Genomic DNA, 24,382 nt, shown 5'->3' with positions numbered 1-24,382 from the left:
CCCTTTATTTCCTTGTATCCTTGTTATCCCTCCCCGCAACCCACACATTCCAGGTACATTAAATGCTTGAAATGATGACTTTTTTTTTTTTTTTTTTTTTGCGGTACGCAGGCCTCTCACTGCTGTGGCCTCTCCTGTTGCGGAGCACAGACTCCGGATGCACAGGCTCAGTGGCCATGGCTCACGGGCCCAGCCACTCTGCGGCACGTGGGATCTTCCCGGACCGGGGCACGAACCTGTGTCCCCTGCATCGGCAGGTGGACTCTCAACCACTGCGCCACCAGGGAAGCCCGAAATGATGACTTTTTATTAAAGCAGACACAAGTAGGTTTCAAGAGCATCTGAATTCCCAACTTGGTTTTGGATGCAAAGAAACTGAGATCTCATCCTTCATTCCTTCACCTGAAACCCAAGCACCTAAGCAACTTGCTTCCTACCTCTTAGTTTTATTATTATTTTTCCTATCCTAGAGCAGACAGGGAGACATGAAGGTTGCAGACGAGGGGTTTGCTACCCAAGGGTCACTGGGGCACAGGAATGTCCAGCTTCAGAGGATGGCCATGGTCCCTATCCCTAGTCTTTGCAGATATTCTGCCTCTGATCCTGCCAGGATACCCACCCACAGGACAATATGGAAAGTCTTTCGGTCTCCAGCAGAGGACCCTGGGGGATAGGGTTGGAGGCTCTTCTTGACTTCCGCTCTCTGGCAGGGCAGAGGTTAATGGTGAATTGCAACACATCTCTGGGCTGAGTCACCTCCTACTGACGCTCCCCCCAATTGCCCTCCTCTGAAGTTTTATGAAGAGGACCAGAGACTAGAGAGTGAAAAGAACTGAAGGGAAGAGACCCCCACCTAGCCCTGCTCCCCCAGGCTCCCAGAAATCTCAGGGCAGAGGGCACAAACAGCCTCTGGAGCTCTTGCCTGGTGGGACCATGAACTGGCAGCGGCTGTGGCTGGGCTTCCTACTCCCCATGACAGTCTCGTGCTGGGCCCTGGGGCCTGGAGAGAGGGAGGCAGCAGTGGTGAGTGCCCTGGGAAGGTCAGACCCAGGCTGGGGGAGGGATGGAGGAACTGCTCCATGGTCCCATCCAAGGCTCCCTTCTGACCTACAACTGCCTTCCTTTCCCTTCCTTCCTCTATTCCATGATCCACCCCTACCCATCTCCACTCCTTCCCCTTTTTCCTCCCCTAACGTGCCTCTCCTTTAGTCCTTCCACGTCTGTCCCCTCCTGTCCTTATGGGCTGTTAGGTCACTTAGAGCTTCACCCAGAGACTGACCTCCTTTTATTCTGCTGACCCCTACCCTCATCATAGGATTACTTGTTGCAATACGGGTACCTACAGAAGCCTCTAGAAGGACCTGATGACTTCAGGCCAGAAGATATCATAGAAGCTCTGAGGTGAGAGGTCATAAGGTGCATGCCTTCAGGGTCAAGGTCACAAGGTCTCCTTTCTCTCTTCTAAACCCTTTCAGTCCCCAGGCCCACCTCTGCTTAACCCAGGTCCACGCTGGGGATCTAGGGAATGGGTGGTGGGGCCTGGGGTGAGATGGGGATTCAAAGATGAGGGCACAGTCATTGGATCTTCCTAGGCCCTAAGCACTTCTTTGGAGGCTCCATGCCATGTTATATCCAGAATACTATTATTTGGTCACATTCCACATGAAGTATAATTTATATGTAAAACTGTGAGTTGAGTTGGAGCTGAGTTGTTGACATGATGTTGCCTTTCGTAGACATTTAATATGGGATTTATTTATTTCTATTTTGAAGTTTTCATATTTTGGATCTAATGGGTCATTTTTCTTTCTGCTCTCAGATATGTTCCCAGGCCCTTGAAAAGTCACAGTACCTGCGGCGCCTGATGGATGAAATTGCCCCAGAGCAGGCTGGGCTGGGAGGGACGGGTCCAGCCAGGAGGGGAGAAAGCAAAGGGAGGACAGGCCCTCAGGTGGCAGCAGTGGTGGGAGAGTCTCCAGAGCAGGAGGCAGGACACTTACCTAGATCAGAAGGAGGTTAGAAATTGCAGTAGAGGAAGAAGGCAACGCCAGACGGCACTTTACCCAAATAAGAGCATGAACACAGGAGGTGAAGCTGGAGTATTGCCTTTATGCAGAACAGGAAGTCCCAATTATGAGGACTGGATCCTGGAGTGATCCCATCAGCTTCAGAGCTTTTGGGCCATTCTCAGCCACCACCTTGGGCAGCAGGGGGCCAAAGAGCTATCCCCAGTTCTCAGTCATTCCAGATGCCCCTTCCCTGCTGGATCCATCCCTCTCCCTCTTTCTAGAGCTTTTCAGGAAGCATCTGAGCTGCCAGTCTCAGGTCAGCTAGATGACGCCACGAGGGCCCGTATGAGGCAGCCCCGTTGTGGTCTGGAGGACCCCTTCAACCAGAAGACCTTTAAATACCTGCTGCTGGGTGAGGGCTGAGCCTGGGAAAGGGAGGGAGAGGAGGGGTTGGCATGGCTGTGGAGCACAGGTGGCACTGAGACAGCCTGGATGAGCTCAGTGTTGAATGGATGGTCACCTGGTTATTAACTGATCATCACTTGCCTGGAGGGGTTGTTTCACAGCTTTGCTAAGGGAGTGCCCAGACTCAGGGGAACTCTTCGGAGCTGGCAAAAGTATCTGTGCTTCTAATCTATTTTCTGGTCCAATTAACCAGGCCGCTGGAGAAAGAAGCATCTGACCTTCCGCATCTTGAACCTGCCCTCCACCCTCCCATCCTACACAGCCCGGGCAGCCCTGCTTCAAGCCTTCCAGTACTGGAGCAATGTGGCTCCCTTGACCTTCCGGGAGGTGAAGGCTGGCTGGGCTGATATCCGCCTCTCCTTCCATGGCCGCCAAAGCCCATACTGCTCCAGTACCTTTGATGGGCCTGGTAGGCGCCAGCTCTCAACTCTCACTTCACAGACCTCTGTCCCCTTGAGTCAGTGACTCTGGAACCTTAATGTCAGGCCACCCCCATGCTCAACTGTACCCTACACTCTCTAACCACCTTCTAATATTCCCTTGGGGAGCAGCATGTCACCTCCCTGGGGCCTTACCAAGCCTCTTCTTTGAAGCTTATGCCTTCTTTGTTGGTTTAAGTTCCTCTGCTCAAGGCATACCTCAAAGAGGACAGGGCCAGAGATGACAGAGTGGCTGGGAGGTAAAGGGACAGAGTGATGGGCATCCCTGAGAGAACGGAGTGATGACAGCGGAATCTGAACGGAGTGAGAGGTATCCAAGAGACAGTGAATATACATGGGGGAATTTTAAGGGAATGGAGTAATTGGAGTTTATAACAGGCAGGGGATGCTCCACCCTAGGAGACTCTGACCTCCTTCCTGTCTACCTTTGCCTTTGTCCAGGGCGGGTCCTGGCCCATGCCGACATCCCAGAGCTGGGCAGTGTGCACTTTGATGAAGATGAGCTCTGGACTGAGGAGACCTACCGGGGGGTGAACCTGCGCATCATTGCAGCCCACGAACTGGGCCACGCCCTGGGGCTTGGGCACTCCCGATACACCCAGGCCCTCATGGCCCCTGTCTATGCTGGCTACCGGCCCCACTTCAAGCTGCACCCGGATGATGTGGCTGGGATCCAGGCTCTCTATGGTCAGTCCTTTCCCCTAGTGATCGTGAAGGTCAGTCTGACCAGTATCTCTTCAGGCATGAAGAGACAGGTCTAATCTTCATGGAGGGAAATGGCTTGGCTTCTTTCTCTTCCTCCTGCCCAGTTACTTGGCCTTCTTCATTTTCAGGAGCTGTTTTTCTTTCCTTTTTTTTTTGGCCTTGCCGCATGGCTTGTGGGATCTCAGTTCCCCAACCAGGGATTGAACCCAGGCCACGAGGCCGCTGCAGTGGAAGCCCGGAATCCTAACCACTAGGCCACTAGGGAACTCCCAAGAGCTGTTTTTCTGACACTTCCAGGTCTAATCTTTCTGCCAGAGCTCTCTCCCCTCATACCTGTTCTAGGGGATGAAGAATGAACATTCCAGCAAACCCCCTTCTCCCTTTCTAGTGCCTCTCAAAACTAAAAACATGTCTCCTGCTGATATCAATATGATCTTTCCTCCCACCAAGGAAAGCTCTCTAGGTTTCCCTTTTCCTCTCTATGGGACCTCTGAGCTGAACTTACAGTAGAAGAGTGGGGAGGCCAATGCCTTCTCTCCCTGAGCAGGATTATGTTACCTTGCAGGCAAGAAAAGCCCAGAGACAGAGGATGAGGAAGAAGAGACGGAGCTCCCCACTGTACCCCAAGTGCCCACAGAACCCAGTCCCATGCCAGACCCCTGCAGTGGTGAACTGGACGCCATGATGCTGGGTAAGACCCTTCTCCTCTAGGCTGTAGGCAGGCAGTGGGGTGGCCTGCTGACCTTGACATGGGAGTGACATTGGACCTCGGCGTGAGCAATGGCAGTTTACCACCAGACAGGGGTTGGTGGCCATGGAAGGAGGCATGTGGTATGGGGAGGGAGGATTCAGAACCAAATTAAAGGTGGGCCAGGCTGGAATTTACCTCTGCTGCCACCCTATGAGGGCCACTAAAAATATCTGGAAATACAGCAGGATGGAGAAAACAGTCTTAACTGGAATGTCTATTAGAGAGGGTGTTATACCCACATGGAAGTACAACTTGGAAGCCACCTGGGGTACGAGGGGAGGTCCCCAAGGGGGAGCAGCTACCTGCAGGGCTTTTGTTCTGTTTTGTTGGGCCAGGGCTGATTTGCTGTGAACAATAAAGGAGAGGCTGAACACTGGGTCCTCCTTCTCTGCCCTTAATCTTCTCTCTGAATTAAAGTTGAATGAATTTTTGAGAAATCAGCCTGTGAGAGGACAGCAAATGATTAGTCTGCCTGAGATACCCACAAGTCTTTATTTGACCTCTGCCTTTTTTTTTTTTTTTTGCTTTACGCGGGCCTCTCACTGCTGTGGCCTCTCCCGCTGCGGAGCACAGGCTCCGGATGCGCAGGCTCAGAGGCCATGGCTCACGGGCCCAACCGCTCTGCGGCATGTGGGATCCTCCCGGACCGGGGCACGAACCCGCGTACCCTGCATCGGCAGGTGGACTCTCAACCACTGCGCCACCAGGGAAGCCCGACCCCTGTCTTTTTGACTTGTTGACACGCTTATGCTCTCAGGGCCCCGAGGGAAGACCTACGCTTTCAAGGGAAACTACGTGTGGACCGTGACAGATTCAGGGCTGGGTCCCTTGTTCCAAGTGTCTGCCCTTTGGGAGGGGCTCCCAGGAAACCTGGATGCTGCTGTCTACTCTCCTCGGACGCAATGGATTCACTTCTTTAAGGGTGAGGGGACTAGTTTACAGTGTGTTACCTGAGGAGGGCCTATAATCAGAGAATCCATAAAAGGAGGGAGGGATGAGAAGTTTCTGAGACGGTGGAATGGAGGAACTGAAAGCTATCACCTGGCGACAGAGGTGTCTTGTTCTTTCCTTACATGCTCTCAGGAGACAAGGTGTGGCGCTACGTTAATTTCAAGATGTCTCCTGGCTTCCCTAAGAAGCTGAATAGGGTAGAACCCAACCTGGATGCTGCTCTCTATTGGCCTCTCAACAAAAAGGTGTTCCTCTTTAAGGTATGAAGTTCAAAGCAAGGGCAAATCCCTTCTTAGGAGGGGCGGGCTACCTCACACGGAGAAGCAGACTTGCTCTTGAAGGGAGTTCTTCTGCAGCTGCTGTGGGCTGAGGGTAGACCTCTGGGGGGTCCCTAAGCTCTCTTCTCATCCTCCTTTTCTCCCTGTCTGCCCCACACCTAGGGTTCCGGTTACTGGCAGTGGGACGAGCTGGCCCAAACTGATTTCAGCCGCTACCCCAAACCAACCAAGCGGTTGTTTACAGGAGTGCCAGACCAGCCCTCAGGTGCCATGAGTTGGCGGGATGGCCGCGTCTACTTCTTTAAGGGAAAACAGTACTGGAGCCTCAATCGACAGCTTCGAGTAGAGAAAGGCTATCCCAGAGATATCGCCCACAACTGGATGCACTGTGGTCCCCAGACCCCAGACACCACCCCATCAGATGGGGACACCACTTCCTCAGCCACAGGAACAACCTTGGATACCACTTCCTTGGCCATAGATATCACATCACTTTGAACACTGACCACTCAGCCAGAGATACGATCTTGGACATTACCCCCTCAGTCACAGCCTCCACCACCCTTTTATTCCGTGGCAACGTCACCCTCCCAGAGATCTAAGACCTCAATCAAACGTCTGCTGCAGCACGAGCATGAACCATGGACCTCACGCCTCTAAATGTCCCAGCCCCAGCCACCACTCCCCTGTATTCTTTCCCTCCTGGGCAGTGACTCTCTAACTCAGCCCCCAAATCCATCCATTTCTTCCCCGTCTACTCTCTGGAGGACATTGGTAGAGGAAAGGCAGCCATTAGGCCTTTAGCTGACAGGAGGCCACAACTGGGAAAGCCTGGGTCCTGTTCTTCCCAGATAAAGTGCAAGAAAACAGCATAGCCAGTAAAATGAGCAACGGCTTTGTAATCCTTGAGAATCACATTTACTTGCTTATGACTTTGGGCAAGTTAATTAACCTCGTTAAGCCTTGGATTTCCCATCTGCAAAATAAGGTTAATACCAATCCTGCAGGGTTGTTGCATTAAATGAAATACTATATGTGAAGTGCCTGGAGCATTTGTGCTTAATAAAGGTTAACTTCATGAGAGAGCAGTGAACAACTCTTCCTCTGGCTGTGCGTGTGCAGCTCCTACGGTAGTCCAGTCTGATAAAGGTACCCTCATCAGATCTTTAAGGGACAGAGGACTTATCAGTATGGCTAACCCTTTGTTCTGGGGTGCAAAGAAAGAAAAGAGCAGCAACAGTAGAGGCTGGACTCCCTGATTCAATGTTCAATGCCATTTTATTCACATGCTCCCGTGTTCTTCCTCCCTCCCATCATAACCCTGCTTCCCCGGGGCAGGGACATATCTTCCTTCATGCTGTCTGGGGAACCAGGGTACAGACTTTGGGCAGGAGAATCAGGGGTAGTGGAGAGTTAGAATGGGTTAGTGGCTGGGACAATGTTCTGGTTAAGGAGATTAGTGTCACCTATGATGAGAGGCAGAGAAGGCACTTGTCTTCCACGTAGCCCTGAAGACCAGGCTCCTTTGGGCAAAAGGGCAAGACTCTGGCATGTGGGCCAATGCTCTCTCCTTGGAGCAAGAAGCCAGCTTTGGGAGAAGGGGGGTGCTGAGCCAGGCACTGCCCTGTGGTCTTCCCCACATTAAGAAGAAGGGAAAGGGAAGCACCATGGAGGACAGTACCCCCAACTGAGGTAGGAGAAGGGGGCTTGAGCCTACGGGGTCCAGAGGGAAAGGCTAACCAGGAACCCAACTGCCCCCTAATGAGGGACCTGGGGATTAGGGACCCTTGAGCTCCTCTGTTGCCCTTCTCCCCATCAAAAAGCTATCAAGTGCTTTAGGAGGCTTCCTGATTTTCTTTAGGTCCTACAAAAACGAAACCCCTTATTTTACCATTGTGAGGCAAACTGAGGCGGGTATATAGAAGGCTATCTGGGTAACGGTCCTCCTTGGTTTGGTTTGGAGGGAATTAGGGAGTCAGTTACTTTAGGGACCAGGGCACCTCTATTATTGGACAGAGGTATGTACTCATATTTCCATTCGTCTCCCTTCCCTACAAGATTCTTCTCTATCTGTACCTAAAACATATCCCTACAGGGCTGCTCTGGGTTGGAGCACAGATTCCATCCCCAAGAGGTGGGGAAGTTTGTGTTGGATCCTGTGGGCCCAGGCCCTGCCCACCTAGTGTTCCCAGGCCCTTGCTAGGGGTGAGGGCATCAGTGGAGGTTTAGGCTCAGGTCCGGGTGGAACCAGAAGGTGTGGTGAGGGGTACAGTGGAACCACAGTCAGAATCCAGGTCCAGGACAGTGTGGGGAGCTGTGGCCTGGGTGCCTGGTCCCAGCTGGCGCTCTCGAAGGCTCTGGAGATAGCTCTGGAGGGGCACAGGGCAGAGAGGGCAGAAGAAAGGGCCTGGGTCAGAGCCCCCCTCCACCCTGAGCATCCCCATGTGCCCTCTCTCCCATGCCCCTGAGCACCCCCTACCCCTCCACTCACTGGAGCCAGACTGTCAGCAGGGCTCCGGGCGCTGGGGTGGAGCGGGCGCCGGTAGCTGCCCTCACAGAGCCCCACCCCAGGAGAGGTCCGGTGCCACTTAGCCTCTTGCTGACGGATCCGAAGGAGTTGGAGATGCCTTCGCTGGTGGCTCAAGACCACTGCTTGGGAGGGGGCAATACAGACTCAGGGAGGCCTCTTTAGACTCTGAAACCCACCCCCAAATACACTCATACTCTAGAGAAACCCATTCAGTGTCCCTGTTACATCTCTCTCAAATCTCATTCCCCCTCCAGTTATTCTAAAGAAAGTTTTCTTTGTAATCCTCCTACCCTTTCCTTCTGGACTTCCCTGACACCTTCCTTTTCTTCCATATCAGTCCCCAGTAACTCTTCCCTGCACCCCCCTCCCCCGACAATGACTCTTCTCATTCTTACCCAGAACTTTGGCTCCTCCAACTCTGTCTTCAAAGCCCTGCCCCATTCACCTTAGACACCTCTGCCTTTTGCCTCAAGTGGATTTTCCCCCTTCCCCTCCTCAAGTCTGGGAACCAGGGACAAGAGAAGGCACAGGTTGGCTGCTTTCTGTACCATGGCAGTAACTCACCATTGGTGTGGCCTCCACGTTCCTCATCCATGAGCTTCCACTGGGCCAGGGCCCCAAGGGCCCCCAGGGCTGGCCAGGTCCCCAGCAAGACCCAGCTATACCAGCAGAGAGGAGGCAAGGCTGGAAGTGCCTGCAAGCGCTGGCCCAGCCGACTGCCCAGTGCCAGCCCCTCCAGGAAGTAGTCAGCACAGGCCACCAGCACCGCAGCACCCAGCAGGGCTGTGCCCAGAACTGTGAATGGACGTGGCCACCGAAGTGTGAGCAGGGCTCCCAGCAGTGCCAGCCCCACCAGCCCCCCGGCCGGCACCCAGGCTGAAGGTGGTTGGTAGATGGGCTCAGTGCCCAGCAGGACCCCGGCGCCCAGGGTTAGGCCTAGCAGGAGACCAGTCAGGAAGAGACCGACACTGCGAACCAGCATGGTGACTAGGCCGCAGAGGAGTCCGATGCCTAGCGCAATGCCCGCGCTCACCTCCAGGCTCAGCTGTGTCTCTAGCACACGCTCCTTGTGGCACAGCAGGAAGATCACCAGGGCTCCTGATAGCAGGCCGGAGAGAAACATCACTGCCTTGAAGCAGCGGTAGCCTGGGAAGGGAGGCAGGAGGCACTGAGAGGCAGAAAGAGGTCTCCAGGGATGACTCTGATGAATCAGGAGGGAGAGGAATGGCTGACCAGAGGAGCAGAAGGCAGGAGCAGCACACACAGGGACCTCAAGGCAAAGGGCAGAAAGGGATCATCTAGGGAGGGTAGGAACTTTTCAGGAACTGAGAGGGGATGGGAGAGCAAATCAGCAGGTAAGACGGTAAGACGGATGCATTGAGGGGAATAAGTACAGAAACAAGGTTTCGTCCTTCCAGGGATGGTAGACGGGAAGAAATCGGCACAGGCTGGTTCAGATTATTGGGGAAGGGTGAAGAAGCCTTAAGCATAGAGGGTAATTTGGGAATGGAATCCTGAGGTAGGAGGCAAGGCTCAGAGCTGGAGGGTGTGGGCATGGGGGATGAAAAAGAGCTGGCAAGAGCAGATCAGCCACACTGAAGGTAGCATCCCCCGACAGAGGAGGAGAGATGGCTCAGGAGCAAAGGAGAAAGTTGGCATCATCCTTGAGGGTGACGGTCTTGGGCAGCTGCCCCCCAGAACCCTGGCCCTGCCCTCACCGAAGCAGCAGTAGATGATTCCAAAGCAGCAGCAAAGAGCACACACCAGGGCGGGTGCCAATTCAGGATTGTCCTGGGGTTCCAAGACACATCTTGGGTCTGGAGGCTCTGGGAGTTGTTGATTAAAGGGCCTGGGGTCAGAGGTCATGGCCAGGGGCAGCAAGGCTTCCTCCATGGCCGAAGAGAAGGTGGTCACAGAGAGGGAGGTCAGTGTCAGCTCCTCTCATCCATCCATGAATGTCTTGAGGGGGCTGGGAAACCTGCAAGGGGGTAGGGGGCAGGAACTCAGGTGCCCATGAATCTTGAGGACTCTGTACCTCTATTTCTTTTAAAGAAAGGCCAATTTCAGGACGGAGCTTAGCCCTGCTGGGGTAACTGAAGAAACCTACAGGACCGGGTTAAGGGGAGCCAGCTGTCTCTTTATCACCCTCTGAAACAAGGACATTAAGTAGGACTTCAAATCTTATAAGGTAATGAGTCTTTGTCCCCTGGCTTTTCAGGGTGGGGTGGGAGCAGTAGGAAGTCCTCGGTCTGTGGAGGGAGGGGCCCAGGGGTACTAGTGAGACTGGAGGCTAAAGACTCAGCACCTTGTTCCAGCCGAAAAGAAAGCTTGCCCCATCTGCAGCTGGGACTCAAAATTATCACACTGGACTGGGAAGAATGGACTTAATAGAGGGGGGAGAAGGAGAAGGAAGGGGAGAGAATGAATCATGGTGGGGGTCTCCCGACAATTGCTCCAACCCAAGAGAAGGAAGAGGGGGAAAAATCAGACACCAAGAGTTTGAGACAAGAAATCAAGTAGAGACAGAAAGCCACACTTTATCAGGGTTTTGAAGCCTTGGCTTCAGGTGGAGGAGTTATTGGGGGAAGGGGCGTTCAGCCACAGTCCAACTCCCACGATCCCCCACGGACTAAGCAGGCACCTTGCCCACAGACAACATCTCACATCCTGGTAGTATTTTGCTCCTCCCCTCAGGACACTGGTGGGACTTTTCCTACCTCCCCCTTTCCCCTGGGGTGCCAGGGCTGCCAGTGGGATATGATCTCAGTTCCTGAAAGGAGAACACCAAGGAGGAGGGGCTGGCAGTGGGGGCACTATGGGAGTGGGGTAGGGTGGGTGCAGGCACTTCCCTTCAGCTGTCTTCTTTTGGACATCAAGGTCTTAACAAGCAGGAGAGTTGGCTTGGGCAATCCCTGGGGTTTCTCTCCCCAATCCGCTTGGAAGTCTGGGGACTCTAAACAAGGAGAGGTTTGGGAGGGGGTGTTAACTACTCACCACCCTGTCAGGGCTGAGGAGAGGAGGGGGTAGATGTGCTTCCCTAGACCCCCAGCTGCATCCCTGCCTGGAGTCCTAGGCGTTCAGGCGGCTGTCGGGCGTGGGTACCCGTAGGGCCACTCTGTTCGTTGCCCCCTAAACTCTTGCAAGTCGTAGCCCAAGCCCCGTGAGCTAAAAGCAACCAGCTTGGGGGCGGGGTGGGGGTGGGGGTGGAGGAAGGGGACAGGGTGGGGGGGTGACATCACGGGGCGGGACCCTCCAACTCTTTTCCCTGTGTGTGGGGGGACCCAGTTTGCCTACGGCTCTAGGCTGGGATCAGAGACCCCCTTCCATAGCAGGGAACGGTGTTGGGGGAGCCACAAGAGGTTTGGGGAAAGGTCTCTGAATACTTAGGTGCTGACTCAACAACCAGAAGCTTTCAAAACCCCTACTGGTGTCCCAGCGCCCCCCTACTCCGGCTTGGTTTCTTCCACTTCCCAGAGAATTGGAGTATTGTCTTCTGGAGAACTTGGTGGTCGGGATCGGGGACCCCGGGAAGGTGCTCTTACTGGTCTGGGGGCGCCGACGAGGGGTTCATGGGTAGAAAAACTTGCGGAGCAAAGACGGGGTCTGGAAGGGGGACTAACGGAGAGGCGTGTGCAGAGGAGGGGACCGACAGAGAGGGTACCCAAGCCGGGTCTGAGTGGGGGCGGGGGCGCTTGTCAACGTCGACTGAACAGCTTGGTATGCAAACGAGATGCAAAGCAGCATGCAGATGAGTGCAGTGTTTTTTGGCACTCCGCTCGGGTCCTAAGCCCAGTGGAGCCACGCTCTCAGTCCTCCGGTCCCGCTTCGTGACGGGGACTGAGAGCTGCACCCAGAGGCGCGGATCCGGGCCGTGGGAGCTGCAGTTATACGGGGCAGTTCGCCAGCTGGGTCAGGCGCGGTGGCGGGGGGTGGGGAGCGAGGGTTGGTGGGAAGAAAGGGGCAGCGTAGGAGGGCCAGGGCGGGGTCAGGCCCGGGGCGTCCTCCCCTCCGCTCCACCCCCGCATGATACAAAAGGGCCTCTGTCCTCATTACAGCAAGGGATCAGTGCGGTGGCTCCCCTACGCTCCCTGGTTTTGACTGCAAGGGAAAAAGACTGGCTCGGTGGCTTTCCTCTATCTCCCGGTCTCGGCACAAGCCCAAGAATACAGCCAGAGGAACTTGAGACTCTGCCCCGAGTCCGCAGGCACTGCTGCAGCGCCCACTTGCTTCGCTTCCTGTGGCGCAACCTTCGGGGATCCCACTTCAGCACGCGGAGGGCGGCAGCAGAGAGCCCTTTAAGGGGCGGGGCCAGTGCTTCCTCAGGACCGCCCCCACTGGTTCGACTCCGCGCTTGCAGCACTGGCTCGCGCCTCCGCCAACCGCTTTTACTTTTCCTTCCCGTGTCTTCCCCGGTGACCCCGGAGGTGGAAGTAGCCCCAGGTCGGCGGCCGCGGCGGGGACGGAAGGCGGAAGCAGAGAGTGAACGGGAGGCGGAGCCGGGGGAGCTGCTCTCGTAGCTCCCCCTGGCCCTCGGCCCAGCTGCTCGAGGGGGAGGAGTTACCGCCGCTCTTCTGTACGTTACCTTGGTCCCCTCTACCCAGCCCGAGGGTTCACGGTTTTCTCTGTCAGGGGCAACCACAAGCTCCGCCCCCAGATTTTCCTTAAAGACCGCACGGTCCCCACCCTTTTCTGGCAGTCTGCGGCCCCCTTTCCGGTCGTCTTTCCTTTTTTCCGAAGAGTGACCCCAGGACCACACCCTTTGTGGTACCTCTTTTTTTCCCTGATTCAGCATTATAGCTTTCTGGGGAAAGAAAAAAATAAGGGGATTTGGAGGAGGGGGGAGGGAGCAGGGTTGTCGTTAATGTAGTATTGGCTTTATTGCTGGGGTAATGAATGCCCAAAAGAACTCGGGAAAACAAGGGAGGTGGGTCCGTTAAATATATCTCCCCAATTTAAGATTATGTAACCTCTCTCTTGATCCTATCCTTGATCATCCCCACCTTGATACCTTTGTTACAGGCATCAGAACTTACCATGATGGCTGTGACCTAAAATCCTCAGGAAGCCCTGGGGTCATGGCCCAGAAGCACCCCGGAGAAGGAGGGTTGTGTGGAGCCCACCACAGTGGTGGTGCCTCCCTCAGGACTTTAGGACCCTCTGTGGACCCTGAAATACTTTCATTCTCAGGACTCAGGGACTCAGCTGGGTCTGCTCCTAATGGTACCCGCTGCCTCACAGAGCACTCTAGTCCTAAGTACACACAGCCCCCAAATCCAGCCCACTGGTCAGATCCAAGCCATGGCCCTCCAAGGGGTCCAGGACCCCCTAGGGATGGAGAGGACCCTGATCAGAGTGAGGCATCTTCAGAAGAGTCAGGAGTGGACCAGGAACTCTCAAAAGAGAATGAGGCTGGCTACCAGGAAGATGGGAACCCTTCTTTTCTTTCCATTCCACCTGCTTGTAACTGCCAGGGAACCCCTGGAATCCCTGAAGGGCCTTACTCTGAGGGAGGAGACAGCTCTTCTAGCAACTTTTGCCACCATTGTACCTCTCCAGCTTTGGGGGAAGATGAAGAGTTGGAAGAGGAATATGATGAGGAGGAACCTCTTAAGTTTCCCAGTGATTTTTCACGTGTGCCCAGTGGAAAGAAACCTGCACCCCGGAGACAACGGCACCGCGTTCCAGCCAAGGAGGATACTCGGGAGGGTGGACGCAGAGATCCCAGATCCCCTGGTCGACATCGGCTGGGTCGGAAACGGAGTCAGGCAGATAAGCGCAGAGGACTGGGATTGTGGGGAGCAGAGGAACTGTGTCAGCTTGGACAGGCAGGCTTCTGGTGGCTGATCGAACTGCTGGTATTAGTGGGGGAGTACGTGGAAACTTGTGGCCATCTCATCTATGCATGCAGGCAGCTGAAAGGCAGTGATCTGGACCTTTTTTGGGTCTGGGTTGGAGTCTGGGCAGGGCGGCTGGGGGGCAGGGCCCAGGTGATGTTCCAGTTTCTGAGCCAAGGGTTTTGCTATGGGGCAGGGCTGTTCACCCGTTTTCTTAGGCTACTGGGTGCTTTGCTGCTTCTGGCTCTGGCCCTTTTGTTGGGCTGTCTACAGTTGGGCTGGCGGTTTCTGGTAGGACTGAGTGACCGGTTAGGTTGGAGGGGTAAAGCCACCTGGCTCTTCTCTTGGCTAGCTTCTCCCACCTGGCAGCGGTGCCTGATTCTGCTGAGAGAGAGCAGGCCGTGGCAGCAGCTGGTAAGAATAGTTCAGTGGGGTTGGCTGGAGTTGCCTTGGGTCAAGCAGAGGACCAGTAGGCAGGGGAATGCACCTGTAGCTAGTGGTCGCTACTGCCAGCCTGAAGAGGAAGTGGCTCGACTGTTGACCATGGCTGGGGTTCCTGAGGATGAGCTAAACCCTTTTCATGTGCTGGGGGTTGAAGCCACGGCATCAGATGTTGAACTGAAGAAGGCCTATAGGCAGCTGGCAGTGATGGTGAGTACCCTTCCCCTCTGTTTCCAGTTCTTTGTTCCCATATTTTATTTTCTATTACAATTTTTGGGAGAGTGGAATAAAGGGAAGGCAGAGTAGAAAGTCAACTTGAAGACGAAGAGCATCTTTAATTCTTAGGAAAGAGTCATAAAGACTTTCCCCCCCTTTACTATGGGATCTGACTTTCCCTTAAAGTTTTTTGTCATGAGATTCTTTTTCTTAATGAAAATCAACGAACCTGGTGTATTAGACAGTGTTGGACTCACTCATCTGGAATAACCAGGTGAAATCCTGAGTAGGGTGGAGAAGAGACCTAGTCAGAAAGCCTGACAGTTCTTCTCTCCTAAACAAATGAGGGTTTTTTGAATACAGGGAAATCCAACTGTCTGTCACAGTGAGGCAAGTGTGGACTAGTGTGGGAACGTTCAGGGAGTACATGTGAGTGATTATTCCAGGACCAGGTGAGAGAAGACAGCTGTTTCAAGACCAACAACCCAGAGTGGGAAAGGAAAGGAGAATGGGACATAAATCTTGGAGAGGCATGTACATACATTTTCAGGTCATACATGAAAATATGGTTGCTTTTACTGGTAAGCGGGTATAGGTGGGAGTTGTGACGTATCATGCTCAAGGGAAATGGTTTAATACAAGCATGCAATCAAATTGCTTTTAGAAGTAGCTATTCAGGGACTTCCCTGGTGGCGCAGTGGTTGGGAATCTGCCTGCCGGTACAGGGGACAAGGGTTTGAGCCCTGGTCCGGGAGGATCCCACATGCCATGGAGCGACTGGGCCCGTAAGCCACAGCTACTGAGCCTGCGCGTCTGGAGCCTGTGCTCCGCAACAGGAGAGGCCACGATAGTGAGAGGCCCGCGCACCGCGATGAAGAGTGGCCCCCGCTTGCCACAACTAGGGAAAGCCCTTGCATAGAAATAAAGACCCAACACAGCAAAAATAAATTAATTAATAAATTCCTACCCCCAACATCTTTAAAAAAAAAAAGAAAAAAAGAAAAGAAGTAGCTATTCAGATTTTATTTTTAGATATGCCATTTCTATACAAGTAAAGCTATTATGAATGTAAGTAGTGTGTGTAAATTGCATTGGAGGCCTATTTGAGTGTATGGAACTTGCCTGGTAAAATATCACAGTGTGTAAATTATCTCAATGGTTGCATGACACTAAAGGGGAATGGGCAACCAAAGTTTCCATTAACCATTCAAGGCACAATAAAGTACCAGGCCTGTAACTTACCAGAGGACTAAATTATCAATAGTTTGGTGGGAAATGTATGCCCCTTAGTGGATGGCCTGGGATATTCTGAGAGTGGGGAACAGTGTTCACACTCAAATTGTTACTAATGGTAGAGTTCTTTTCTCACCTTTATGTCTTTTAGCAGACATCCTCTCTTGGGGAGTATCATTCAAAAATTCTCATTTTCAACTTACTTTCTTGAAATAGAGCTGTAGTAAAGTTCCCTGATCCTCAGTAGACCTGCCCTACTATCCAAAGTTCTCCCTCTTGTTCTGGGCCACAGTATCCGTGGGCTTCTTTTTTTGGCCGTGCCACATGGCATGTGGCATCTTAGTTCCCCGACCAGCGATTGAACCCGCGCCCCTTGCATTGAAAACGCAGAGTCTTAACCACTGGACCACCAGGCGAGTCCCTGTGGGCTTCTTTTATACAACCTCTCACTGCCTTTAATAGGCCCTAAATTGACCATTACCCACATTCTATAAGTTTGGGAATGTGAGAGATTTAATAGCATTCTGTTTATTTGGCCTCAGTCAAGAGACTAGCTTTATCTCTGTTTTTGGTGTATGTGGATGGGAACAATCAGGAAGCTGTAGAAAGTGAGGATATTATCTGTCTTGGAGAAAAGGCTGAAAAGTGGATAAAAAGCCTGTGAGGATCGTGGTATGTTATCAATATTTCACTCCTGGGACAGAAAGGCAAACTACTGTAGGAAGTTTTGAGTATATATGAGAATTTCCTAGTTAGAAAATAGAGTTTGAGTATGTTGGAACTCTTAACTTTATGACTGACAGTAAAGTTAAAAGATGAGGGTTTAGTACGTGTGTGCCAGGTAGTCACACACATACTAAACCAACCATCCCTGCTTGCCTGGGATTGAAAGGTTTCCTGAGACATGAAATTTCAGTGCTAAAACTGGGACAATCCCAGGCACACTGGGACGGCAGATCGCCATAGTGCCAGATTCTGTGCCATATGCTTCATGTGTTTTCTCATTTAATACTCCCAACAATCCATGATAGATAAAATATTCTACGTCATACAGCTAATAAGTGACAGAGGTGGGACTTAAACCCAGATCTGTCTGCAGAGCCACAGCAATTAACCATTAAGCTATACTGACTCTTCAAAAAGATGCTGAAGGAGCACAGGCTCCGGATGCACAGGCTCAGTGGCCATGGCGCATGGGACTAGCCACTCCGCGGCATGTGGGATCTTCCCGGACCGGGTCATGAACCCATGTCCCCTGCATTGGCAGGCGGACTCTCAACCACTGCGCCACCAGGGAAGACCCCGAAGGAGAACCCTTTGATATGAGGTTATTTTGACCCAAAATGGGGAGAGGGTTGGAATGGATATGTGATGAAATCTGTGTTTTGGTAGGTTCATCCTGACAAAAATAATCATCCTCGGGCTGAGGAGGCCTTCAAGGTTTTGCGGGCAGCTTGGGACATTGTCAGCAACCCTGAAAGACGGAAGGAATATGAGATGTAAGTTGGAGCTAGGAAATTGTCAGGTGGGGTAAATGAATAATCTTCAATAGCAGAGATCATTGGACTTGTGGATGGAGGCTCTCTGAGGCAGAGAGAACTGAGGTGGCTTGTCTAGCTGGCCAGGGGCCTCAAGAAGCCAATAGATCTGTCTCCCTTTGTCCCTCACTCAATACTCTCTGACTTACAAAGCCTTTTTTCTCTCAGGAAGCGAATGGCAGAGAATGAGCTGAGCCGGTCAGTGAATGAGTTTCTGTCCAAGCTGCAGGACGACCTCAAAGAAGCAATGAATACTATGATGTGCAGCCGATGCCAGGGAAAGCATAGGTATGACTTAAATAGGACAGGAGTGGGACAGCCACAGTTTAGGGATTGGGTAGCTAAAAACCTTCCTTGTATTGTCAGTAGTTGTGGGATCCAGATGGTAAGTAACAAGACCCTGAGGTTTCTACTTTTGCTATATTGTTAAGAGACTGAGGATTTGAATTAGCAAGAAGAAAAGATAATAGTTCTAGCTTTAAGATAGAAGGTTGAGGGCAGGGTGTACATAGGCATTTGTAACAACTGAGTCAGTAACCATATTTGTCAGTAATGAGATGTCAGTAATGGAGACTACAGCAATGCTCTAGGTAAGCTTGATAGATTATTAAGGAACTGCCCTTTTGTTGGATTGCAGGAGGTTTGAAATGGATCGGGAACCTAAGAGTGCCAGATACTGTGCTGAGTGTAATAGACTGCATCCTGCTGAGGAAGGAGACTTTTGGGCAGAGTCAAGCATGTTGGGCCTCAAGATCACCTACTTTGCGCTGATGGATGGAAAGGTGTATGACATCACAGGTATACTTCTGTCCTCTGGAAGTATGGGCTCATATATCCAGCCCATCTGTGATATCACAGCCAAAACTGTGATATTTTGGCTAATTATCTCTCATGCTTGCAGAGTGGGCTGGATGCCAGCGTGTGGGAATCTCCCCAGATACCCACAGAGTCCCCTATCACATCTCATTTGGTTCACGGATGCCAGGCACCAGTGGGCGGCAGAGGTAGGTGGTATTCCTCTCAATAATCTATCCACTATTCTAGTTCTGAACATGGTTTCATGACATGCTGTTTAGGACATGTAGGTGTCTCACCCTATAAGGAGTTTGGGAACTGACTCGGTATATCTTTAAAATAGGTATAAATAGGTAACATAGGTAACCATTTGACTCCAGTATCTCTTGCTTCATCATGTCTTCTGTTTTCCTGTCAGAGCTACGCCAGATGCCCCTCCTGCTGACCTTCAGGATTTCTTGAGCCGGATCTTTCAAGTACCCCCAGGCCAGATGTCCAACGGGAACTTCTTTGCAGCTCCTCAGCCGGGCCCTGGGGCCACTGCAGCCTCCAAGCCCAACAGCACAGTACCCAAGGGAGAAGCCAAACCGAAGCGGCGGAAGAAAGTGAGGAGGCCTTTCCAACGTTGACACCCCCCCTCTTTCCTCAAATCAATGTCAGGGAGTCAAAAGGGCTGTGTACAGCACAGGATGGAGTTTGATTTGTTTATTTTTAAATATTTAAAAAAGGGAAAATTTTAAGCTCAAATTGTTCACTCAGTACTTATAGGAAGCCCTTGAACCACTCTCCCTCCTCCACCAGCACCCAGGAACTGAATCTTGTCTTCTGACAATACCAAAGAAATAGGGGGTGGCTAGAACAAAGAACCTAGGGCCTGGACCTGGGCTGGACGATATCTCCCATAGTAGTGTGGGAACTGGGTAATTCCCTGGGATCTGTATGCCTTTGTCTTGTCTTTTGCTTCTACAGCAGATGACACTTTCCCCCCTCTTTTTAAACGTGTCTGTATTATTTCTTGACCCATTTCAGGAGGGAGTCCCCTCCTTTGCCCCAATATACTAGTAAAATGACAGAACGAGAAAGCATGTAACCCTAATTATAGGAGATACATAGAGTTCAGAGAGTGGGAACTCTCACCTTGTGGGTAATCACCCAACTTCGTGCTTATCGCTGCAGGGATGGCCAAAACTAATAATTTTTAAAAAATAGAATCACGCTCTCTGCCCTTGGGTGAGGGGGAAGGATAGAGGGGCTCCCGGCAGCCCCCTTATGATCCAAGGGTTTGTATTTTTTTAAGTTTGTTCATATTTGTATGTATATATCTATTTAAAGCCAGGGGATTATCTTTCTATAAATACATAACTGGCAACCTGTATCTTCCCTCTCTTCTTTGCCCATATAGCTGGAGCCCTTTTTTTTTCATTTGAGAATCTTTTCCCTCCTAAGTGTTAGCTGAGAGTGAAGGGCACCTCCTACTGGACCAAGGGAGAGGGGACAAAAAAACCTTAGAGAAATTTTGTCGTTCTGTAAGTCATTATTGCATCTTTCTTCCCCAGCCTTATGAATACATCTCCCTACCCTTCCTGCTGACCAAACTGTAGCCATATCTGAAAATACTTATCTTTATTATAAGGAAAATACACAGTAAAACAGAGCTGGATGGAAGGTGGTGGGAGTGGATGAGATGGAAAAACTTAATCAACCAAAAAGCTGCCCCAACATGGCTTCCTGCTGTGGAGAGTGATTTGCCCCTTACCTCACTTGTCTTTCCTCAGTCAAAGAAACCTGCTCCTAGCAGGGCTGGGCCCAGGGAACCCCATTTTCCAATGAAAATTTGGGAAAGTTGAGTTTCCTCTGGGAGTTTGGGAAACATAGTTCTCAGGCTTTCAAGATATAGAAGACAGTATAGAAAAAGGAGGGATGTTACAGCCCTTTGTTCCAACGTCCCCAGCCCCATCTCTCAGTATTTATTGATGCCAAAGAGACGGACCCCATGGAATTGGGGCAGCTTGGGCAGCAGTACACTCAGCAGTGAGGCTGTGTTGATGAGGAAATGAGCAGCATCATACTTGGTGTAGAAGCTGGCCAGGAGGTAGCTGGGGAGAGAAGAAATAGGTTGAATGAAGTTGGCCTTCCCTATCCATATTCAGGCCTTTCCAGCAACTTTCTCTTCAATTTTAAATGACCAGTTTTACTGCATGCAGTCCTAGGATATCTGAAAATATTCCAGCTATATTAACAGCATTTACTTTGGGGTTGGGGAGATAATCGGATAGCACCTTTAACTGGAGATTTATAAATTAGTTTTTTTTTTTATTGTTAATGACAGGTGGCAAATGACAGCTGAAGCAGTTTCAGCCTGCATGACTGTTAGAATCCTTTCTGCTTCCACTTCTCAGTTAGTTCTTACAGATTCACATCAGTTCTGCCTTTATTTATTCACTTCTTTTGGAAGTGTAAAATAATTTTTACTTGGTGTTTTGTCTTTTCTCAGTCCCATCTCCATTCCCCTACCACCAAGGAGGCAGCAAGTAATGCTTGATTACTGTCTTCTACTTTTTACTGTTCTCTCTAGATTTAGACCTAGTATATCATATCTTCACAGGGTCTAAGTGAGTAGAAGTCTGCTTTTTTAAAGATTCCCTGTGGCCCTTTGTACCTGGCTTTTGAAGGATCTCCCGTATCTCCCCCTGGACTCACAGTACAATGGGAGAGATGCTGAGGAATTTTCGGGAAGAGGTAAATTGGAGCCCATAGTCCATCTGTTCCCAGTGTGTCAGTAGCCGAGCCTTTCCTTGGTCAGGGGTCTCAAAGGGTGTCCCTTTCACCGTATGTAGGAAGACATACATAGCCTGGGAGGAGGGAAGTGGGTAGTGTGAGGGGGGCAGAAAGCAGTCCTTCAGCCCAAGAAGTATGCTAAGATCCCAAAAGGAAGACAAACCCCCAAATAATTGGTGATTTTATTTCGTTTTTGGTTGGGAAAAGCCTGGGGTGGGTAAAAGGTCATGGTTTAGTGCTCACCAAGTTATGGATGACGTTGGTCAGGGTCCAGACAACAGGAATGCTGAAGAAGGGGATGCTGAGTAGGACCACATGCAGCAGTCCTACCAAGATGATGTAGGCCAGCCAGATGCCCCGGCTATTCATCACTCGAGTGTTGGGGTTCACTTCGCTGTGTGCCACCCCGACATTCATCCTACCACAGCGGGGGATCAGGCAGGAGTCCAGCTTAATTTCTTCTCAACCCCTCTTTGAGTTTGTTCTTCGAAGTTGTACCCTGAATAGCCCAAATCCCCCGGACTCTATTGGGAATGAGAGAACTTCCCCATCATGCACAAAGGAAAAACTGAAGCCTTGGGGGAAAAAAACTTAGAAGGCAAGAAGAGTCCTCTCTACATCTTAGAGACATATTACAGTAATCTTTCTTCTGATCCTTACACTTCAACTGTAACTTGAAGGAGTAAGCATAGGCTTGGCGCGCTTCAAGGAGCAAGGGAGACAGATGTATGTCATTTTACCTTCCTGAAGAAGTTAATAAGGAACCATGAAGACATTAGGTACACCCCAAATTCCAGAAGAGGGCCACGGGAAACAAGGAACCACTAAGGAAGGCTGAGGGGATAAAGCTACCTTTTCTAATCTATTCTAACCCCACCTTCTCCTCTGGGGCTTGCCCCTCCTGTGTCATCTCCTTGGCATGTAAGCAGGCAGCATCCTAATTCTTCCTCTCAAGCGTGGGGTGCTCCAAGAATGTGAACTAGGAAGGGACGTGAGCTGAGCGTCTCGAGAGATGGAGCCCTAGTCCCGACTCCAGGGCGGCTCTGATCGTCGGAACTTGGCCGTTTTAAAATCGTGCTCGCCCTAAAGTTGATGACGCCTGGTTAGGAAGCAGCTCTGGCCCGCCCTCTACCTAAAATTCCCTAAACCCTAGTGCTGAATCCGCCCCTTGCTCCCCCAGGCTCCCTCTCTCCTTCGTCGGCTCCCCTCAGGGCTGTCGTCTTCGCCCCTCTCTCGGTCTGTCGTTCGCCGCCGCTCCACCCCGCACCCCAGTTTCACGTCCCACCATTTTTCCTTAGTACCGCTTCCCAGTCTCCCGTAACCCTACCTGCCAGCTTCGGAAGCCCGTCCAGCTTGGGGCGCGGCGCGACGCTTGCTTCTACACCTGCGGTCTCCAGGAAGCAGCAGCCCCGGCCCATCTGCGCTCTCCCTATTGGTGAAGCGGAGTCAGCGTCGCCACCACCCATTGGCTGGCGGTCTGCCACCGGGACTCACAATTGGTCACCATTTGCGTCCTTCGGAAGGTGCCGAACCCGCCCTTCTCCAGGTCCCAGCTTTTGAGAGAGGTGGGGAAAGCCGCCTGAAGGAGTGAGGGCGACTCCAGCTATTGACTAATAGAAAGAGTTGATGGTAGGAGGCGGGAGTAAAAGCCACAGCGATTGGCCGGCCGTGGCTGTCGGCGCCGAGGCGGGAGCTCCCGGAGGCGGAGGCGGAGGCGGAGGCAGCGGGTGGGGGCCTGGCGGAGTGAAGGGGTAACAAGATGGCGACTGAAATGGTGGAGCTCCATAAACTGAAGGTACCGTGAAGGTGGGGAGGGCCGGGTCGGACTTTTACGGAGACTGAATTCTGCCGGCTGGTTTGCGCCTTTTCCTTGCAGGCTCTTCCACTTCGTTTTCCGGCTCCCGCCGTAGTTCTGTTCTTTTGTGCCTCCCTTCTTCCCCACTACGCCTTCCCTAATTTCCCATTTCTCCTCACGGTTTTACTGTATCTTTACTTGTTATTCGGCTCCTTCCTCCACTGTGGTGTCCGCCACTTCCCCATCGGGTTGTGTAAGTGCCTTCAACCTGTTCTGCTCTCTTTTCCTTTCTCGTCAGACAGCATTACGTCAGTGGTCCCCTCCTCTTGGACCCGTGCCGGGCCCAGGACCCCTTTTTCTTCCCTGGGTTAATGCTTTCCAGTCTCTTGTCCAAAGCTGAGATTCACGGTAGCAGATGATGGCAGCTTCGTGTATTTCTGTCTGTCTAGGTCTCAAACTTGATCCAGAAAATGCTTCCCCTCCCTTTTTTTAGGTGGGGTGACGCCCCCGGGACAAACTTGGAAACCTGAGGAGAGCCCTCCGAAGATGGGCCTCCCCTTAGAGGCCTGAGGTTTAGGAGACCTTAAGAGGTAGTGAAGGCACAGATACCCCAGATTGAAAAGTTTTTCGAGTTCTCTCAACGCTCCGCCAGCCTTCCCCCAACCCTGCCCTCCACCACCCAAGAGACAAGTCACTCAGGGCTGTAATATTTTGGGAAAACGTTTCCAAGGTTAGGGTTACCTCTGTCCCATTTCCTATCGCGGACGGACCCTGCATCTCTTGGTCTCACCACTGGGTGACACTCAATCACAGAAGCCGGTTTAAGTTGTGTCTTGGGAATCTTAATAAATGTTTCGTGTTTAGGTTATTATCTTCCTGGAAGAAAAGAGTAGTTTCTTTTAGGATGAATTAAGAGGGTATCTCGATTAGTTGTACATTTGTGGTTTCACAAGTAGTTTTCCCATCACATGTTTCGGTCATGTTTTGGTCACATCCCGGGAACCTTTGACAAACCAGGCTGAAAACTGATCCTTTAAAGTTTGATGAGCTTAAAAAAAAAAAAAAAGTATAAGGAGAGTAAGGGCAGAGAGAGATACTTGTAATCACTTATTAGTTGACACGAATTAGACTTTCTGTGAAAGTTGCTAGGTTTCTTGCTATTGGATTCTAAGCTGTACTAGTGGGGTTTTGTGTTATCCTGGAGTTACTGTTAACTTGGTGGTGCTGAAATGTGTAGATTGTATCAGTGGTCTACTAATAAAATGACAGGTAGAAAAAGTTGAGCAACTACCTCCATTATGTGTATGCTTACTTGTATAAATTATGTACTACTATAGTGTTATGTATGTTATAAAATATACACAGAAAAGGAATTTTTGAATGAATGGGATAAAAAGGAAATATGAATGGAAGGTCTAATACTTTCTTCCTATTAGTTCCAAAATTTTATTTATTTATTTATTGCTGCATTGGGTCTTCGTTGCTTCGTGGGGGCTTTCTCTAGTTGTGGCGAGCGGGAGCTACTCTTCGTTGCAGTGCGTGGGCTTCTCATTGCGATGGCTTTTCTTGTTGTGGAGCATGGGTCTAGGCGCGCAAGCTTCAGTAGTTGCAGCACATGGGTTC

At 51.4% G+C, this 24,382-nt stretch overlaps 5 protein-coding genes across 13 annotated transcripts in view; 3 read left to right on the top strand and 2 right to left on the bottom strand.

Annotated features, from left to right (window-relative positions):
• The first annotated feature begins 794 nt into the window (after positions 1-794).
• MMP19 (matrix metallopeptidase 19) lies at positions 795-6,639 on the top strand. The gene is made up of 9 exons (XM_012534669.3): positions 795-1,023; positions 1,316-1,401; positions 2,291-2,421; positions 2,668-2,883; positions 3,356-3,601; positions 4,185-4,310; positions 5,128-5,292; positions 5,454-5,581; positions 5,762-6,639. The coding sequence occupies exons 1-9, from the start codon at positions 934-936 to the stop codon at positions 6,095-6,097; spliced, it is 1,524 nt and encodes a 507-aa protein (XP_012390123.1). The 5' UTR covers positions 795-933; the 3' UTR covers positions 6,098-6,639.
• Positions 6,640-6,858: 219 nt separating this feature from the next.
• On the bottom strand, positions 6,859-11,320 carry LOC101270638 (transmembrane protein 198-like). Of its 3 annotated transcripts, none has more exons than XM_033436088.2 (5): positions 11,124-11,320; positions 9,848-10,107; positions 8,694-9,275; positions 8,091-8,251; positions 6,859-7,968 (listed from the first exon to the last, which is right to left on the bottom strand). In XM_033436088.2, the coding sequence occupies exons 2-5, from the start codon at positions 10,020-10,022 to the stop codon at positions 7,831-7,833; spliced, it is 1,056 nt and encodes a 351-aa protein (XP_033291979.1). In that variant the 5' UTR covers positions 10,023-10,107; positions 11,124-11,320; the 3' UTR covers positions 6,859-7,830. The 3 variants fall into 3 exon arrangements, with proteins under 3 accessions (XP_033291979.1, XP_012390125.1, XP_033291980.1); XM_012534671.3 differs by having other exon boundaries at positions 8,091-8,248; XM_033436089.2 differs by lacking the exon at positions 9,848-10,107.
• Positions 11,321-11,902: 582 nt separating this feature from the next.
• DNAJC14 (DnaJ heat shock protein family (Hsp40) member C14) lies at positions 11,903-19,561 on the top strand. Of its 3 annotated transcripts, XM_049695055.1 has the most exons (8): positions 11,903-12,038; positions 12,185-12,702; positions 13,149-14,614; positions 17,246-17,352; positions 17,560-17,679; positions 18,029-18,189; positions 18,293-18,395; positions 18,605-19,561. In XM_049695055.1, exons 3-8 carry the CDS (start codon positions 13,205-13,207, stop codon positions 18,813-18,815), a joined length of 2,112 nt encoding a protein of 703 aa, XP_049551012.1. In that variant the 5' UTR covers positions 11,903-12,038; positions 12,185-12,702; positions 13,149-13,204; the 3' UTR covers positions 18,816-19,561. The 3 variants fall into 3 exon arrangements, with proteins under 3 accessions (XP_049551012.1, XP_004274239.1, XP_033291984.1); XM_004274191.3 differs by lacking the exon at positions 11,903-12,038 and having other exon boundaries at positions 12,063-12,702; XM_033436093.2 differs by lacking the exons at positions 11,903-12,038; positions 18,293-18,395 and having other exon boundaries at positions 12,063-12,702; positions 18,605-18,789.
• A 233-nt stretch (positions 19,562-19,794) lies between these two features.
• ORMDL2 (ORMDL sphingolipid biosynthesis regulator 2) lies at positions 19,795-22,430 on the bottom strand. Of its 4 annotated transcripts, none has more exons than XM_004274192.4 (4): positions 22,292-22,430; positions 21,208-21,382; positions 20,887-21,038; positions 19,795-20,282 (listed from the first exon to the last, which is right to left on the bottom strand). In XM_004274192.4, the coding sequence occupies exons 2-4, from the start codon at positions 21,379-21,381 to the stop codon at positions 20,147-20,149; spliced, it is 462 nt and encodes a 153-aa protein (XP_004274240.1). In that variant the 5' UTR covers position 21,382; positions 22,292-22,430; the 3' UTR covers positions 19,795-20,146. The 4 variants fall into 4 exon arrangements, with proteins under 4 accessions (XP_004274240.1, XP_033291986.1, XP_033291987.1 ...); XM_033436095.2 differs by having other exon boundaries at positions 21,208-22,047; positions 22,292-22,422; XM_033436096.2 differs by lacking the exon at positions 22,292-22,430 and adding an exon at positions 21,842-22,285.
• A 115-nt stretch (positions 22,431-22,545) lies between these two features.
• Positions 22,546-24,382, top strand: part of SARNP (SAP domain containing ribonucleoprotein) — a 52,373-nt gene continuing 50,536 nt past the window's right edge. The window contains exon 1 of one of the 2 annotated variants that reach the window (XM_033436094.2): positions 22,546-22,759. In XM_033436094.2, coding sequence (XP_033291985.1) covers positions 22,724-22,759 — 36 coding nt within the window. In that variant the 5' untranslated portion in view covers positions 22,546-22,723. The remainder of the gene's footprint in view (positions 22,760-24,382) is intronic. The other variant, XM_004274194.4, reaches the window with a different exon arrangement.

The sequence above is a fragment of the Orcinus orca genome, chromosome 11 (genome assembly GCF_937001465.1).
Source record: "Orcinus orca chromosome 11, mOrcOrc1.1, whole genome shotgun sequence".
In the NCBI taxonomy this organism is placed as follows: Eukaryota; Metazoa; Chordata; class Mammalia; order Artiodactyla; family Delphinidae; genus Orcinus; species Orcinus orca.
This window is presented reverse-complemented; position numbering and strand designations above follow the sequence as displayed.